The sequence below is a fragment of the Oncorhynchus mykiss genome, chromosome 8 (genome assembly GCF_057628025.1).
Source record: "Oncorhynchus mykiss isolate SJ-2025 chromosome 8, ASM5762802v1, whole genome shotgun sequence".
Classification (NCBI taxonomy): domain Eukaryota; kingdom Metazoa; phylum Chordata; class Actinopteri; order Salmoniformes; family Salmonidae; genus Oncorhynchus; species Oncorhynchus mykiss.
This window is the reverse complement of record NC_143029.1, coordinates 38,620,967-38,637,500: the sequence shown is the minus strand read 5'-3', so window position 1 is coordinate 38,637,500 and position 16,534 is coordinate 38,620,967. Positions and strand designations below refer to the sequence as shown.

The 16,534-nt window shown below is 42.9% G+C and overlaps 1 protein-coding gene across 1 annotated transcript in view; it reads right to left on the bottom strand.

The window, feature by feature from the left end:
• The window catches only part of LOC110529891 (prospero homeobox protein 1), a 45,116-nt gene that overhangs the window by 11,566 nt on the left and 17,016 nt on the right, over positions 1-16,534 (bottom strand). Inside the window, exon 4 of the mRNA XM_036985439.2 lies at positions 8,859-9,053. Coding sequence (XP_036841334.1) covers positions 8,859-9,053 — 195 coding nt within the window. The remainder of the gene's footprint in view (positions 1-8,858; positions 9,054-16,534) is intronic.

The window sequence follows — 16,534 nt, the reverse complement described above, 5'->3', positions numbered from 1 at the left end:
TCTTTATAGTATAAACAAATAAATACAGGTGCCTTAGAAGAGGCATTTTGTCTTGTTTTGAGTCAATATGAAAACCTCCATCGAAGGGGTATTCACAAAAATTATAAACTTACCACATTGTATTGACAACTAGCAAGTCATTTATTGACTTTGGGTGTCAGAGACCAGACCAGTATATCAGTTTACTCATCCAGAGCTAAGCTTTAGCAAGGATATAGTGTATTTGTCATGTTAGGGAACTATTGCGAGATGTGAGATGAAGATGTATTACAATTTTTTACAATCACTTTGTCACTAATTTTGGAACCTTAATGTCATTTTTCAAAACTCTAGACACAAAACTCAAAACCGATGATCAAAATGCACATTTTTCCAAACTAACACTTTTTCCAATTGCTTGGATACAATACACATAAAGCTAAGATCATTGAACTTTGAACTAAAACTTTGAACTAAAATCACCTGTTGAAAATGACACAACTTAACATCAAAGTATTACCATTTCAAAATGCAATTCACACATTACATCTGAGATGACTGTCTATTCATTTCATTACAATGATCTAACTATCAATTGATACAACTGCTCAAAATGATAAGGTACTGTTGCATTACTCTTAATGCATAGTTTTATGGAAACTGACAAACAATATTCCATGTTTAGATCATTGAAAGTTTCAGGATAACGAGGTCCATTGACACCAATTACCGTGGAACATGAACCAATTGGACTATATTATCTATGGATGTAATATTTCATCATCATTCTTTATCAGACACTGTTTCTATGGTCCCATGTACCACTTTTCCAGACCATGTTTTCAGATTTGACATTATTGTACACTCACTGGCCACTTTATTAGGTATACCTATCTAGTACTGGGTAGGACCCCCTTTTGCCACCACAACAGCCTGAATTATTCATGGTGTTGTACGTTAAGAGATGCCCTTCTGCACACCACTGTTTTAAACAGCAATTTGAGCATTTGTGGCCTTTCTGTTAGCTTGAATGAGTCTGGACATTCTCCTCTGACCTCTCTCATTAACAAGGGGTTTTTGCCCACAGAAATGCCACTCACTGAATGTGTTTTGTTTATCGCACCATTCTCTGTAAACTCTAGAGATTGTAGTGCGTAAAAATCCCAGGAGGGCAGCTGTTTCTGAGATGCTGGAATCACCATGTGTGGCATCAAACATCTTCCCTTGGTCAAAGTGGCTTTGATTACTCATCTTGCCTGTTCTAATGTTTGGTTGAACAACATCTAAAACTCTCTACTCTATATACTCTATATATTGAGTTGCAGGCAGCCACATGATTCGCTGTTCGAATGTAACTTTCCTTGATGAGCTAAATCAGGTCTGTAGAGCTGATGGCATGACCTATGTCATTTTGTGGGATAATGTCAGGTTCCACCATGCACAAATGGTGCAAGCATGGTTTCAGGCCCAACCACAATTTACCACCCTGTACTTAACCCCATACTCTCCTGTCCTTAACCCGATTGAGGAATTTTTCTCCACATGGAGATGGAAGGTACATGATAGGCGCCCTCACGAACAAGCCGCCCTTCTCCAGGCCATGGATGACGCATGCAATGACATCACGGCACACCAGTGTCAGGCCTGGATTCGCCATGCCTGAAGATTCTTCCCAAGATGTTTGGCTAATGAAAACATCCATTGTGATGTAGATGGGAACCTATGGCCAAATCCACAAGACAGGGTTGAGGGAAATTTAGAAGTACAGTAATCAACCCTTTGTTTGGCTTTTTACAGTAAGCAAGGTGAAGAACACTGCAGTTGATGTTTTACTGTAGTTTTTTTTCTTTTTTGGTAGCTAATTATTTTTGCTTTGATTCAACTATGTTGTGATTTTATTGTATTTTATCAATAAATGTGAGATTTTGTTCAATGATTCCAGTGTCTGTAATATTCTCTCTACTAGTCATTTTTACAGTGATGTATTTACATGTAGTAGCATATTAAAACATCACATATTTTGTACTACAATATTTAATGATTGTACGAACAACTACACAGTGAAACTATCGGTATCTTGTGTGTGGGTGATCTAAATGAATGTTACTATGTTATTTCATGACAAATTAGTTATTTGAACCAATGATTCTGCAAGTGCAAGGTTTCTTTAAAGATATGAATGCACAATGCAATGTTTTGAACTTTGGACAGCCTGTGTTACAAGTGATGACCGTTTTGAGTTTTGTGTCTAGAGTTTTGAAAAATGACCACTAGGTTCTGAAATTAGTGCCGAAGTGATTGTAAAAAACTGTAATAAAGTTGATGATGAGACTAGAAAGAAGGAAGGGGGGCTCCCGAGTGGTGCAGTAGCTGTGCCACTAGAGATCCTGGTTCGAGTCCAGGCTCTGTCGCAGCCGGCCGCGACCGGGAGACCCATGGGGCAGCGGGCTAGGGGAGGGCTTGGCCAGCAGGGATGCTCTTGTCCCATTGCGCTCTAGCAACTCCTATGGCAGTACACGGTCGCCAGGTGTACGGTGTTTGCTCCAACACATTGGTGCGGCTGGCTTTCGGGTTAAACCTGTTGCGACTCTAGGGGCAGTATTTTCATTTTTGGAAAAAAAACGTTCCCGTTTTAAATGGGATATTTTGTCAGGGCAAGATGCTAGAATATGCATATAATTGACAGCTTTGGATAGAAAACACTCTAACGTTTCCAAAACTGTAAAGATTTTGTCTGTGATTATAACAGAACTGATGTTGCAGGCGAAAGCCTGAGAAAAATCCAATCCGGAAGTGCCCCAGGTTTTGAAAGTGCTGCGTTCCAATGAGTCCCTATTGAGCTGTGAACGTGCCATCAACGAGCTTACGCTTTCTACGTATTCCCCAAGGTGTCTACAGCATTGTGACGTAGTTTTACGCATTTCTGTTGAAGAATAGCCGTAGGCGGCCACATTGCGTAAGTGGTCACATGGTGGCTCCGAGAGAGATTCTCGCGTAAAATACAGAGGTAGCCATTACTCCAATCGGTCCTAGTGAAAAACGAATTGTCCCGACGGATATATTATCGAATAGATATTAGAAAAACACCTTGAGGATTGGTTATAACCAACGTTTGCCATGTTTCTGTCGATATTATGGAGCTAATTTGGAATATTTTTCGGCGTTGTGATGACCGCAATTTCCGGGTGATTTCTCAGCCAAACGTGAAGAACAAACGGAGCTATTTCACCTACAAAAATAATATTTTGGGAAAAAATGAACTTTGGCTATCTACCTGGGAGTCTCGTGAGTGAAAACATCCGAAGTTCATCAAAGGTAAACGATTTAATTTGATTGCTTTTCTGATTTTCGTGACAAGGTTGCCTGCTGCTAGGCATAATGCTATGCTAGTCTATTATAAACTTACACAAATGCTTGTCTAGCGTTGGCTGTAAAGCATATTTTGAAAATCTGAGATGACAGGGTGATTAACAAAATGCTAAGCTGTGTTCCAATATATTTCACTTCTGATTTTCATGAATAGGAAGATTTTCTAGGAAGATTTATGTCGTTGCATTATGCTAATTAGTGTCAGGCGATGATTACGCTCCCGGACCCGGGTTTGAGAGTCACAAGAAGTTTTAAGCGGACAGTTGCAGCGATGGGAGTTGCAGCGATGGGACAACACTGTAACTACCAATTGGATACCACAGAATTGGGAGAAAAGAAAGAAAGAAAGAAAGAAAGAAAGAAAGAAAGAAAGAAAGAAAGAAAGAAAGAAAGAAAGAAAGAAAGAAAGAAAGAAAGAAAGAAAGAAAGAAAGAAAGAAAGAAAGAAAGAAAGAAAGAAGGAAGGGTTTTCTCTTTATTTAATCATTATACGTCTGTATGTTTCTGTTGTAATTGAAATAATTTGAACATTCTTTGCTAGATAGAACCTTCTGACCAAACCCAGATTGACATTTCAGAGCAGATTGAGATTCCATCCCGCTAAAAAAGTTAATTTACTTAGGATTTTAATGCTCTGCACTTTAGTAACATTAAAGGTTAGGACCTTAATGGGTTATGAAAGAAGAATTCACTACAAAACCTTTCTGAGATCTGGAATTTGAAAACTGTCATGCTCAATATCTCAGAACTATGCTTGTTCACATAAAACCTTATAGTTATAGTCCCAAGGTCTCAAGACAGCATCTGGTCTTAGCCTCTCTTAAGGTACCATTAATGGACAGGGACTGGAGAGGAGAGAGAGATGGAGAAGAGATAGGGATGGATACAAGGGAGAAGAGAAGGAAGGAGCGGTTTAGAGGAAAGCGGTAAAGCCAAGTTTCACTTGAACGGACAATAAAGTTTTCTATAATTTGGGGATTTTGTCGTTGATGAACAGAAAACCCCTTGGCTATGAGAGAGTACAAACCGTGGGAGGGCAATTCAAACAGAGGGATGACAGATGGATGGATAGACAAAAGAGGAAAAGAGACAAAAGTAGTGAGAGACGTCTTTCCAATACGAGGGAGCAGCTGATAAGGGTGGACACATGATACCCTGAGGATGAGTGTGTGTGTGTGTGCTGTCATTGGTACTTCACTCTCTAAAAACAGAGATCATAGGGACTTCCTCTTTTAAATGCTCTGTAGGGTGTGTCCCTGTGTGTGTGTGTGTGTGTGTGTGTGTGTGTGTGTGTGTGTGTGTGTGTGTGTGTGTGTGTGTGTGTGTGTGTGTGTGTGTGTGTGTGTGTGTGTGTGTGTGTGTGTGTGTGTGTGTGTGTGTGTGTGCGTGCGTGCGTGAGTGATGTGGGAGGGAGGGAGGGGGGCCACTGATAGTGGAAACTTGGCTTAGTCCCTATTATGGAAATATGAGATGTTCCTTGAGCCATCATAAAAATGTATCTTCATCGCCCCCCACCCCTACTCTCTCCGCCTCTATTTCTGACACTTTTTCTCCCACCATTCAGGCTTATGAAAGGGGGAGAGGAAATTGAGAGATATAGAAGAGCGGGCGACAGAGAGAAAGAAAGAGAGGAAGAAAAAGTGTTATGGTGTTTTGGGGTGTCAGGGAAGCATAGAAGGGACAGTTGCCTTATGAATGGGGGAGTTTGACTTTTATGGTTAGAACAAATCTGGGAGGAGGACAGGGGTTAGACAGGGTATTTTGATGATGGGGCGAAAGAGAAGAGAGATATGGAAGAGAGAAGAGGGGAAGAAAGAAAGAGAGAGGGCTGAGAAAAAAGGATAGCAAGTGAGAGCTGGGGCAGGTAATTAACACAGGCTCTTTAATTACAGCTGGTATTCACTGTGCCAGAAGGAATGTGGCAATTATGCCATAAAAACTTCCTAATGGGGGGAAAACAGAACAGGGGGAGAGGAGGGGATGGAGGGCGGGGGAAGGGGGGGCAGAAGACATGCAAAAAGTGGGATGAAAGAATGAAAGGAGAGAGGCAACAGAAGGAAGAGAGAAAGAAAGATGGGAGAGAAATAAAAGAGGAGAGGAAACAATAACTACAAAAGAAGAGCTCAGGAGTGTATTAGTGAGACGGGAGTGTATTAGTGAGACGGGAGTGTATTAGTGAGACGGGAGTGTATTAGTGGAGCACAGTGACAGATCAGAATATCATCAAACAAGAAAAAGCACAGACCTGTGTGTGTGTGCGTGTCTTGTGAGTCAGAGATGGATGGAAAAATACTGGATGTGTATCTAGATGCCTCCAAGAGCCTTTTCTATAGATCCCTTCCTTCTCCTTGGGGGCATCTAGATACAAATCCAGTATATTTCTATCTACACCTCACATCTCTGACTCACAGGGCACACACACACACACACACACACACACACACACACACACACACACACACACACACACACACACACACACACACACACACACACACACACCAGACAGACAAAACACCCTCACACGCATGCACTGGCAGACTTCACACGGGCCAAGGCAGTTCGTTTGTGTCGGCGTGGTGTATTTGCATCGCTGGGCAAATTTTTCTTGTGCTCCTCTGTAATCAGCTCTTATATCTCCCAGACACCTGCCGCGAAAAACCTTAATATGCAAAACGTCTACACCCTCCTCCCCCACACCCCCGTACCAGCTCCTCAGTCAATAGAAGACTTATTCACCTGCACCATCTCTTTCTCTCCCTCTCTCTCCCTCTCCCTCTCCCTCTCTCTGTCTGCTTGCAAATTTCTACATTCATGTATGTAAATTGAGAGTTCCCTAAGCCAGGCCAAGGCTAGTTTCCTGGTACAGGAGAAGAATGCCTGGTCTGTCTTGTCTGATTTGAGTTGGGGAACTTGGGTTGCTGTTATGCTGTACATTTTGGCCTTATGACTTCATATGGAAGTGCTTCTGTTCCTCTTAGAGTAGTTAAAATCCCAAAGAGGGCCAAGAGTTTATGGGGGAGGTGTGTGTGTGTTTATGTGTATGGGTGTGGGTGTGATGAGAGAAGAAGAGCCCCAACAGATACATAACAGACATAGGAGAGGGAGAGAGAGGCACTTTAAATGTGAGCGCTGCAGAATTCTCCTACCACAAGGGCACTCTCCGCAAAGCGTTGTCTTTCTCTCCTCCTGGGGCGGCAGGGTAGTCTAGTGGTTAGAGCGTTGGACTAGTAACCGGAAGGTTGCAAGTTCAAATCCCCGAGCTGACAAGGTACAAATCTGTCATTCTGCCCCTGAACAGGCAGTTAACCCACTGTTCCTAGGCCGTCATTGAAAATAAGAATTTGTTCTTAACTGACTTGACTTGTTTTAAAATTATCCTTCTTTCTCCCTATCTCTGCCCCTTTTCTCCCCCTTTTCATCTTCTCTCTATTCCCCCCGCTTTTCTATCCATCTCCCTCTCTGCCTGTCTTTTTTCTCTCTCTCCCTCTTCCTTTTGCTAAAACAGTGGGACGCTTAACCTTGACAACAGTGAGATTTTCCCTCCTGAAAGTGACACACAAACACACACACACACACACACTGGAGAAGTGCTTCGCCAGCACGGCGGCCGGTCCAAGGGATGGCTGTACCCTTCGAGGTGAGCAGGACACTGGGAAATGCAACAACAACAAAACACACACACCCACTACTCCAGGCCATTCTCAGCTGCAGACTTTTAAAGGCCTATTGTCAGCTGACATTGAAGGCATATTGTGCTGGACTTGATGTTCTGCCACGTTTCATAAGCATTTAGAACACCCTTACTGTAGTTCACTCTCAGGGAACACAAGAAGGTGTTTTTTAATTAGCTTTTTTTGTTTTTGTCATTGAGTCATTGAGTTGTTGATTGGATATACAGTATCTGGATGTTTTTACCCACGGAGTTGCAGGACTGATGGCAGGTTGACTTGTCTGGTTTGGCTAGCTAGCTAGCTATTTTTTGCATTTAAAATATGCATCCCAGCACTGGGTGCTTCTTGATCAATGAAACCTGACTGCATTACTGAAATGGCAGAGAGCTCATAGGGAGGATGATGACTGCTCTGGACTGATGTGTGCTGGACTGTTAGCGCTGTAGCAGCCACAGAGGAACCACCCAAGTAGGTGCTACACGTTAGTTGTGGAGAACTATCAAGTCCAGGCTACAGAGAGGCTGAGCGGAGGGCGACATCATGGTCAGCAAGCCAACTCCAACACTATCGTCTGGAATCAACTCCATCACCATCATCTAGCATCACCTCCATCACCATCATCTAACTCAGTTTAGGAGTCTGGGATTGCTGATCTTCTGAGGGAGGCCTGCTCTAGACTATGACAATGTAGTCCTGTCCTTTGTTTTGTTACGTGTTATATGTGTAACCCAAGTAAGCCTAGTAGGCTAAGTCTACTGTGTAGGCTAGGTCTACTGTGTAGGGTAGGTCTACTGTGTAGGCTAGGCCTACTAGGTCATACTTGCAAATATTAGCAAAAGTTTCAGTTTAACCCGGACCTCCGTCTCAAAATGCAGATCAGTCCATTCAAATCGTTGACGTAGTTGCACGTGGTCTAAAGCTATGTTAGCTGTTCTCATCAGATAACCTGGCAGACGTAGCCCTTTCCTAACCTGCACAGATGGCCGTGATTATATCCGGTTCAAATTCCATAACAGCCAATTCAAATCAAAGACGTAGTTGGATGTGATCCAACACTTGTTCATGAAAATGCACTTAGAGCCCCCTTCCCACTGGGCAAACATATGTTGAATCAACATTGTTTCCACGTTATTTCAACCCACCAAAAACTATGTGATGATGTTGAATCAACGTGAAAAATGGATTGGATTTGCAAAAAGTTATCACCGTAAGGGCATTTCATATTGTTTTCACCCAACTTTTAACCTAAATCCAATAAAAATGTGAACTTTTTTGTTGATTCAGGTTAAATTCACGTTAGTGAAAACTAGACGTTGAACTGATGTCTGTGCCCAGTGGTTAACTCCTCGTATTTGTCGCAGATTGTAGCAAGGGTGCGAACAATGGTCCATACAATGACGTCAACAATTGTAATTGGCTGATGCCAACTAAATTGTAAACTTTTTCTAATGTTCCGAAGTATGGACCTACTACGTTAGTTTCTTAACTATTTATTTAAGAGGACCACAATTCATCCTTGATGATTTTAAATCCATGCACATGTGGTTGTATTGTGTTTTAAATTGTCAAAGAAATCTATCTAGTCCACTAAGGGGAACTCACCCTTTCCAGGTAGTGTATGTATACTGTATGTTTGGTCTCAGGACACTTTTATTGTACATAAAAAAAATACTGAGTGAGCTGACAGCTAGTGAGTAGTACTGAATAAGTGTCGCACTTAATGGTGTCCTACCTCAACAACATTAGCCTTGTTAAGCTAATAATAATAAACATTAGTTTTCAGGCGAGGCTATTGTCGCACAGCAGTAAATGGGTGTCGCACTAAAAGCGGTTCTACCTCAAAGTCGTTGGCCTTGTTGTAGTGCATGTTGAGGGCTCGGTAGAGCTCGCAGTCGCGGCTGACGCTCATCTCCTCCACTCCGGTGACACCGTCGTTGATGGCCTGCCGGGCAAACTTCTCCATCTGGATGTAGTAGAACTCCCGGAAGTTACTGAACCACTTGATGAGCTGGGACGTGATGCAGCGGTTAAACTACAGGAGAGGAGAGAGAGGAGAGAGGCTTTAATAATAAGGATTATATGACAATACTGTTAGAATGCATTTTTCACACTATAGAAGTTAACAGGATTGGGATCAATTCAGAAACTCATGAGTTGATATTTGAATTGAATGGCCACACCTCACAGGATGTCAAAATTGAATTTGAGTTTGTGACAGGAAATATAATTTAATTCAGTGCAATTCAATGAAATTGCACTCAGTCATAGAACATGAGTGTTTCATTGAATCTAACAGGTCACACTTCCAGACACCAAAGAACATGTCACTTTTCTCTAGCACCAAAGAACATTTCACTTAGAAACAATGTTCATTTACTCTTTTAACCTTAGAGTGTGGAAAGGCAATTATATTTTCTCGACAAACAATGCAGTTATATTAGACACTACCCCCCCCCCCCAATGGTTACAAACGATACAAATGTAAACAACCAATTTAAAACATATGGGACAATAGCTCTATCACTTAGCATAGACTTGTTCCCAAAAATGTTAGCTAAAACTCGGCTGGGTGCTTAACATGCAGCTAAGCTAATGACAGCAATTTGGCCCAATAGTCCTTGCATCCAAAGCCTTGTTAGTGAATTTGAGGGTGGGAAGTAACATTATTCAGATCACATCTCTAAGCTTTTTGTGACAAGAAGCCATTTTGTCTTGATTTTCAAATGATGTATTTTAGGTTAAACTAATGCATTCTGAGAAATGTAGTATTTACCCCATATTAAACTAAATGTAGGTGATTAATGAAATATAACAACTTAGGATAATATTTGCACACAGATTTTGTTTTTCTTGATCATTAATTTGAAGAGTTTGTCCTGAAAATGGTACAATATGTTTATTTGTATAGACTGGACCTAATATAAAATAGAAGAGGCATTTGAATTTCAATGACTTTAACTTAATTAAATTATATTTCCTTTAATTGAAATTGTGATTCTGATCATTTTTACTACATCAAATTCAATTCAAATTCGATAATTGAATTGGAATTCAGGAGGCATTCTCAATTCAATTCTGAATTGAGCCCAACCCTGGTAGTTAAACTGTGAGAGATAAAGGGTCAGAGAGATTTTAAATAATAATTATCATAATTATGAAAATGATTATTTAATAAATAATGGTTATTTATTTAACCTGGATAATTAATTGACATCATGATAATACCAACACTGATTATATTGGATTTTATTTTATTTGACATTATAAAGTATATAGGGCCACATTATTGTGCAGAACCAATTGTTTTAAGGCCTTCTGGGCTCTGTGATGAAGACATCAATGTTGAGCGTAGTTAAGGGGGCATAGGGGGATTCATATCACATCAGGGAGTCTGGAGGCAGGATGATAACAGAGAGAGAGATACAAGACAAGAGAGAGAAAGACCGCAGCAGGACTAAGAGAGAGAAGATAATAAAGAGAGACATAAAGTAAGTCAGAAGGAGAGAGAAAAAAAGAGCAAGCGTGTGTGTCTGTTACTCTTTTCCCTGGGGGACCGGACCTCCCCCTATCATAACCGGGGCTGGGAGGGGAGCGACCACAAACACATAATTGACCAGGAAAACGATTAAGTCATCATCTAAAGCTCCCTTGCCCGCAGGGGGCTCAAACATGTACTTAACCCCATTCACCATTTACCCTGCACTGCACCCTGCTTCTCCAGACCTCTCAGGCTACAAGAAAAGAAAAGAAAGTGGGAAAAGGAAAAAAAAAAGAGTGAGAGAGAGAGGGATAGGGAGAGAGATGATGAGTGCTGAGAAGGTCTGGCTATCTGATCTGTGTGGCTGCATGGATTCAATAGGACATAAACCTATTAAAGGCCTAGTGGCGCTGGAGCTGTCTTCCGTTTTGCCTCGCTACTGAAAACACATTGTCCAAACAGCCAGACAGGGAGATAAGGACCTCAGGGCCCAGCACAGTCCCCAGCCTGGACAGTCACACACACATACACATGCACACGCACACATGCACGCATCCCTCAAAACCCTTTACCTCAGCCCTCAGCCCCCCAAAATCCTTTAACTTATTCCTCAGCCCTTCCCCTCCCCTAAAAGCCTTACACCCCCCTATCCCCCTATCCCTGCCCCGCCCCTACACCAACTCCCCCACTCTCACCCTCCACCCCTCCTCTCTGCTCTTTTTGTGATTCTGTTAGAATAGGAGACAAAACGTTACTAAATGCTGAACAGCCACTCGCTGGGGTGGGAGAGCGGTTTTGACATGGAGATTAGGCTCTGGCTATTGTTCCAGAACACATTCTCATCTGATCCGGGCCGACACACACACACACATGCACACACACTAGCGCAGGCTCACACACGGCCTCATTTGAGCTAGGCATGGGCTGGGACAGAGAAGAAGGAGAGAGCAAAAAAGGGAGAGATAAAGTGAGATAGGGAGAGTATGAGAGAGAAAGGGACTGGAGGGGGGGAAAGGAGGGGTCACTCTTTTCTGGAATTGTCTGTGGGTGACATAATGGGGGGAGGACTGAAAGAGTATGTCTGCCTGACATTGTTTGGCATGGTCGGGTGGCGAGGGGAATGGGTGGGGGGTGAGGGATTGGGTGGGGGTGGGTGGCGTGTGTGTGTGTGTGTGTGGGGGGGGGGGGGGGGGGCAGAGCGACGAGAACTAAAGTGCAGGGTTAGCAGAACAGCGGGCGGGTTAGAGTTAGGAGGGGGAGGGAGAGGGGTGTAGAGAACTGCAGGGCTGGACAATAGACCAGGGCAGTATAGGAACGTGAGCTGTCAGCAAGCAAGGCTCATGACATCGAAGTGTCAAACAAGCAAACTACTGACTATTACAATTACACACACACAGGGGCTATTACTGTACACAGGCAAGAACCAACATCCACAACACAGACTCTGAGACACACACACTCATGCACATACATTTGCGAGTTCACTATCACAGATACGTCACTACTCAGACACATGGGTTGGATGGGTTGGAGTGTGTGTGTGCGTGCGTGTGTGCGTGCGTGTTTGCGTGTGTGTGTGTGTGTGATTGAGGGCTGCATACTGAGATTAAAGTCAGTGAAAGAGATGTCATCACTCACACTGGAGACCTTTAGTGTCACTTCAGCCCTCTGACTGATAGACTTGTCACTTTGGACAGGGATGGCTTTCATTATACAGGCTAGGCTTTATACCTCAACATCTATCTGACACAAAGCATGGTTAAATCTACTGTATGGAATATCTACTGTACGCGGATGAAATGTGGTTTAATCACACGTTACATGTATACAGAGAGAGAGAAAGAGAGAGATTCAATGTGTGTCTACTAAAAGTCTTTGTTGCTACAACAAATCAGGTACCCATTCTTGTTTCATTAAGTTGCTTGTGGGGGATAAATATCCCCTGATATCAGCTAAGGACCAGAGTGTTCAGTGGTCCGTCAGTGTTCTGTCGGGGGGAACTATTTCAAAGCAACACATCACCGGGACTCCTAAATCTGAGCCAAGAGAGACATGAGATGTCCATGGCCTGTTGGAGTGTGTGTGTGTGTGTGCCTGTATGTGTAGGCGTGATTAGCTAAGAGGGGAACGAGAGAGGAACGGTGAGAGCGTATTTCTCACACTCACACTCGAGAGCCTACAAAAGGTCAACCTTAAGCGTTAACTATAAAGGAACAAAACAAACACACGCTATGCAACCTACATAAAACTATGCACACAGCGCCAGAGAAGGAAAATACTCTAGTCCCAACAATTAAGCTCTTTTCAACACCGAAACAAAATCCTATTCATTTTCTGTAAGACAACAGGGACATTCACTTTACATACAAAAGTATGTGGACACCACTTCAAATTAGTGGATTTTGTTTATTTCAGCAAGACCAGTTGCTGACAGGGGTATAACATTGAGCACACTGCCATGCAATCTCCATAGACAAACATTGGCAGTAGAAAAGCCTTACTGAAGAGCTCAATGACTTTCAACGTGGCACCATCATATGATGTCATCTTTCCAACATGTCAGTTTGTCAAATTTCTGCCCTGCTAGAGTTGCCCCGGTCAACTGTAAGTGCTGTTTTTGTGAAGTGGAAACGTCTAGGAGCCGCAACGGCTCAGTCACAAAGTGGTAGGCCACACAAGCTCACAGAATGGGATCGCCGAGTCCTGAAGGAGGTAAAAATCATTCCAAACTGCCTCTGGAAGCAACGTCAGCACAAGAACTGTTCATTAGGGTGCACAAGCCTAAGATCATCATGTGCAATGCCAAGCCTCTGCTGGAGTGGTGTAAAGCTCGCCGCCATCGGACTCAGTGAAAATGCGTTCTCTGGAGTGATGAATCACGCTTTACCATCTGGCAGTCTGATGGTACATAAATAGACATAAATTTAACCTTCATTCACCTAGGCAAGTCAAGTTAAGAACAAATTCTGATTTACAAAACAGCCTACAGGGGAACAGTGGTTTAACTGCCTTGTTCAGGGGCAGAACGATAGATTTTTACCTAGTCAGCTCGGGGATTCGATACAGCAACCTTTCTGTTACAGGCCCAATGCTCTAACCACCAGGCTGCCTGACGTTCCAATGTATAGTGCCAACTGTAAAGTTTGGTGGATAATTAATAATGGTCTGGGGCTGTTTTTCATGGTTCGGTCTAGGCTCCTTAGTTCCAGTGAAGTGAAATCTTAACGCTACAGCATACAATGACATTGTAGATCATTCTGTGCTTCCAACTTTGTGGCAACAGTTTGGGAAAGGTTGCTTCCTGTTTCAGCACGACAATGCCCCCATGCACAAAGCGAGGTCCATACAGAAACGGTTTGTCAAGATCAGAGTGGTAGAACTTGACTGGCCTGCACAGAGCCCTGACCTCAACCCCATCGAACACTTTTGGGATGAATTGGAACATTGACTGCTAGTCAGGCCTAATCGCCCAAAATCAGTGCCCAACCTCACTAATGCTGTTGTGGCTGAATGAAAGCAAGTCCCTGCAGCAGTGTTCCAACATCTCGTGAAAAGCATTCCTAGAAGAGTGGAGGCTGTTGGGACAGCAAAAGGGGGACCAACTCCATATTAATACCCATGATTTTGGAATTAGATTTTCGACCAGCAGATGTCCACATATTGTTAGTCATGTATTGTACATGTCATAATCTTATCCAGTAATATTTTAGAGAGCTGCTGAGTAAATTTAGGTCATGTTAAATCATGTTAAATCCCCATTCTGTATTATCAGTGATCGTTGTAGTATGACATTACAAATACAGCAGACTGCAAGACCTCAAAGGAGAGAGACACACCAACAAAGTGTCTCCTGCACATTGTGATGACATTGACAGTAAAGTCCAAGTCACCCAGCAGCTCTGCACTGGACAGACAAACAGGTACACTCTGCTCTGCGTCCATCTAGCTCCCTGCCTTCCAAACAATGGAGAGGAGGAAGAATCCATACACATGACCTCAGACCAACAAGCTATTTGAAAAACAACAAGAGGAGCAGAAAGAGAAGCGACCCGTCCCTCTCTGACTAAAGCCCATCCACAGTCATCAGGGCTTTCTACCGCTTCCTGTTTTTGCAGGGGTGAATTGTGGGAGATAATCTCTCGTTGTCTATTGGCTGACTCTACAAAAACCAGTCCTGAAATCCAGCGCCTGGCTTTTCGTCGTGCGGGGGGAGGATGCCACACCATCAGCGAAAAAAAGAAAAGACAAGGAATGACATGTAAAAGGAAAAACCTCCTGACCTCATCCACTCCACAGCACGACTTGTACAAATACTGAGGCCAGTGTGCCGAATATACACAAAGGCCTGACAGAAGGAGAGATAAAGAGATGAAGTGAAAGAGAAAGAGCGAGAGAGAGAGCGCGAGAGAGAGAGAGAGAGAAAACGAGAGCGAGAAAACGAGAGAGAGAAAACGAGAGAGGGAAAGAGGGTTGTGGGGGCAGTGAGAGTGTCCAAAACAAGTGCTTTCATAAAAAGAAAGAGAAAGAGAGAGAAAGAGAGAGAAACATTTTCACAACAGCATCAGTTTGGGACATCCTTGTTTGTGTATTCAGCGTTCATTTATGACCTCAACATTTTAAAACAACACTGACATTTACTGTCTCTGACATCACATCAACTTCATATTTTCTCAAGTGACGTCTGAAATATGGAAACCAGAAACCATAACGCTAAGATTGTGTTTAGCCTATTGTTCATCCATCACACCATAACAATAACCTATGTATGACCTGTCTGGGCATTTGTCAAAACAGAAAAGCTGGTAATTGGCGATCAATACTAATGGCTAACTGAACCATGTCAAAGCACTCAAGTTAATCCATCATGGGAAGTAGTGTAAGGATAGCGTAATGCTAAACTGTTGCAGCGAAAACAACAATCACAGTATGTTTCAACTGTCGCAACATTTACCTATCAGGTCAGTAGTAAGAACGTTCTTCCACCATCCCTAGTAAACAAGCGCCAAGACGGCGCAGCATCACGCTATTGTCGGGCCAACCCACTTCCCACGCTCATTCGATTTAGTATTTGAATTTACTATGGATCTCCATTAGCTGCTGCCAACACCTCTGTTGGTATGTCTTGTGGGGTATGCATGAGTGTCTGAGCTGTGTGCTAGTCGTTTAACAAACAGCTCGGTGCTTTCAACATGTCAATACCTCTCACAAATACAAGTAGTGATGCATATTATTAATGTTTGCTCTCTGTGTACATCCAAGGCCCACCTGTGCTGCCCTGTTCAGAGCCAATTGCAATTTTCCAAGTCCCTCTTTGTGGCACCTGAACACACGACTGAACAGTAGTCCAGGTGCGACAAAACTAGAGCCTGTAGGACCTGCCTTGTTGACAGTGCTGTTAAGAAGTTAGAGCAGCGCTTTATCATAGACAGACTTCTCCCCATCTTAGCTACTGTTGCATCAATATGTTTTGACCATGACAGTTCACAACCCAGGGTTACTCCAAGCAGTTTAGTCACCTCAACTTGCTCAATTTCCACATTATTCATTACAACATTTATTTGAGGTTTAGGGTTTAGTGAATGATTTGTCCCAAATACTATGCTTTTAGTTTTTTCAATATTTAGGACAAACTTATTCCTTGCCACCCATTCTGAAACTAACTGCAGCTCTTTGTTAAGTGTTACAGTCATTTCAGTTGCTGTAGTATCTGACATGTATAGTGTTGAGTCATCTGCATACATAGACACAGCCTTTACTCAAAGCCAGTGGCATGTCGTTAGTAGATTTGAAAAAGTAAGGGGCCTAGACAGCTGCCCTGGGGAATTCCTGATTCTACCTGGATTATTTTGGAGAGTCTCCATTAAAGAACACCCTCTGTGTTCTGTTAGACAGGTAACACTTTATCCTCAATATAGCAGGAGGTGTAAAGCCATAACATCGATAATGTCTATCGCTCCCTCTCAATTCCTTTGCCATGCTGTAACGTCCATGCTCCCCCGCTCCCTTCTAAATATTACCTATTGCACCTTCCTCAT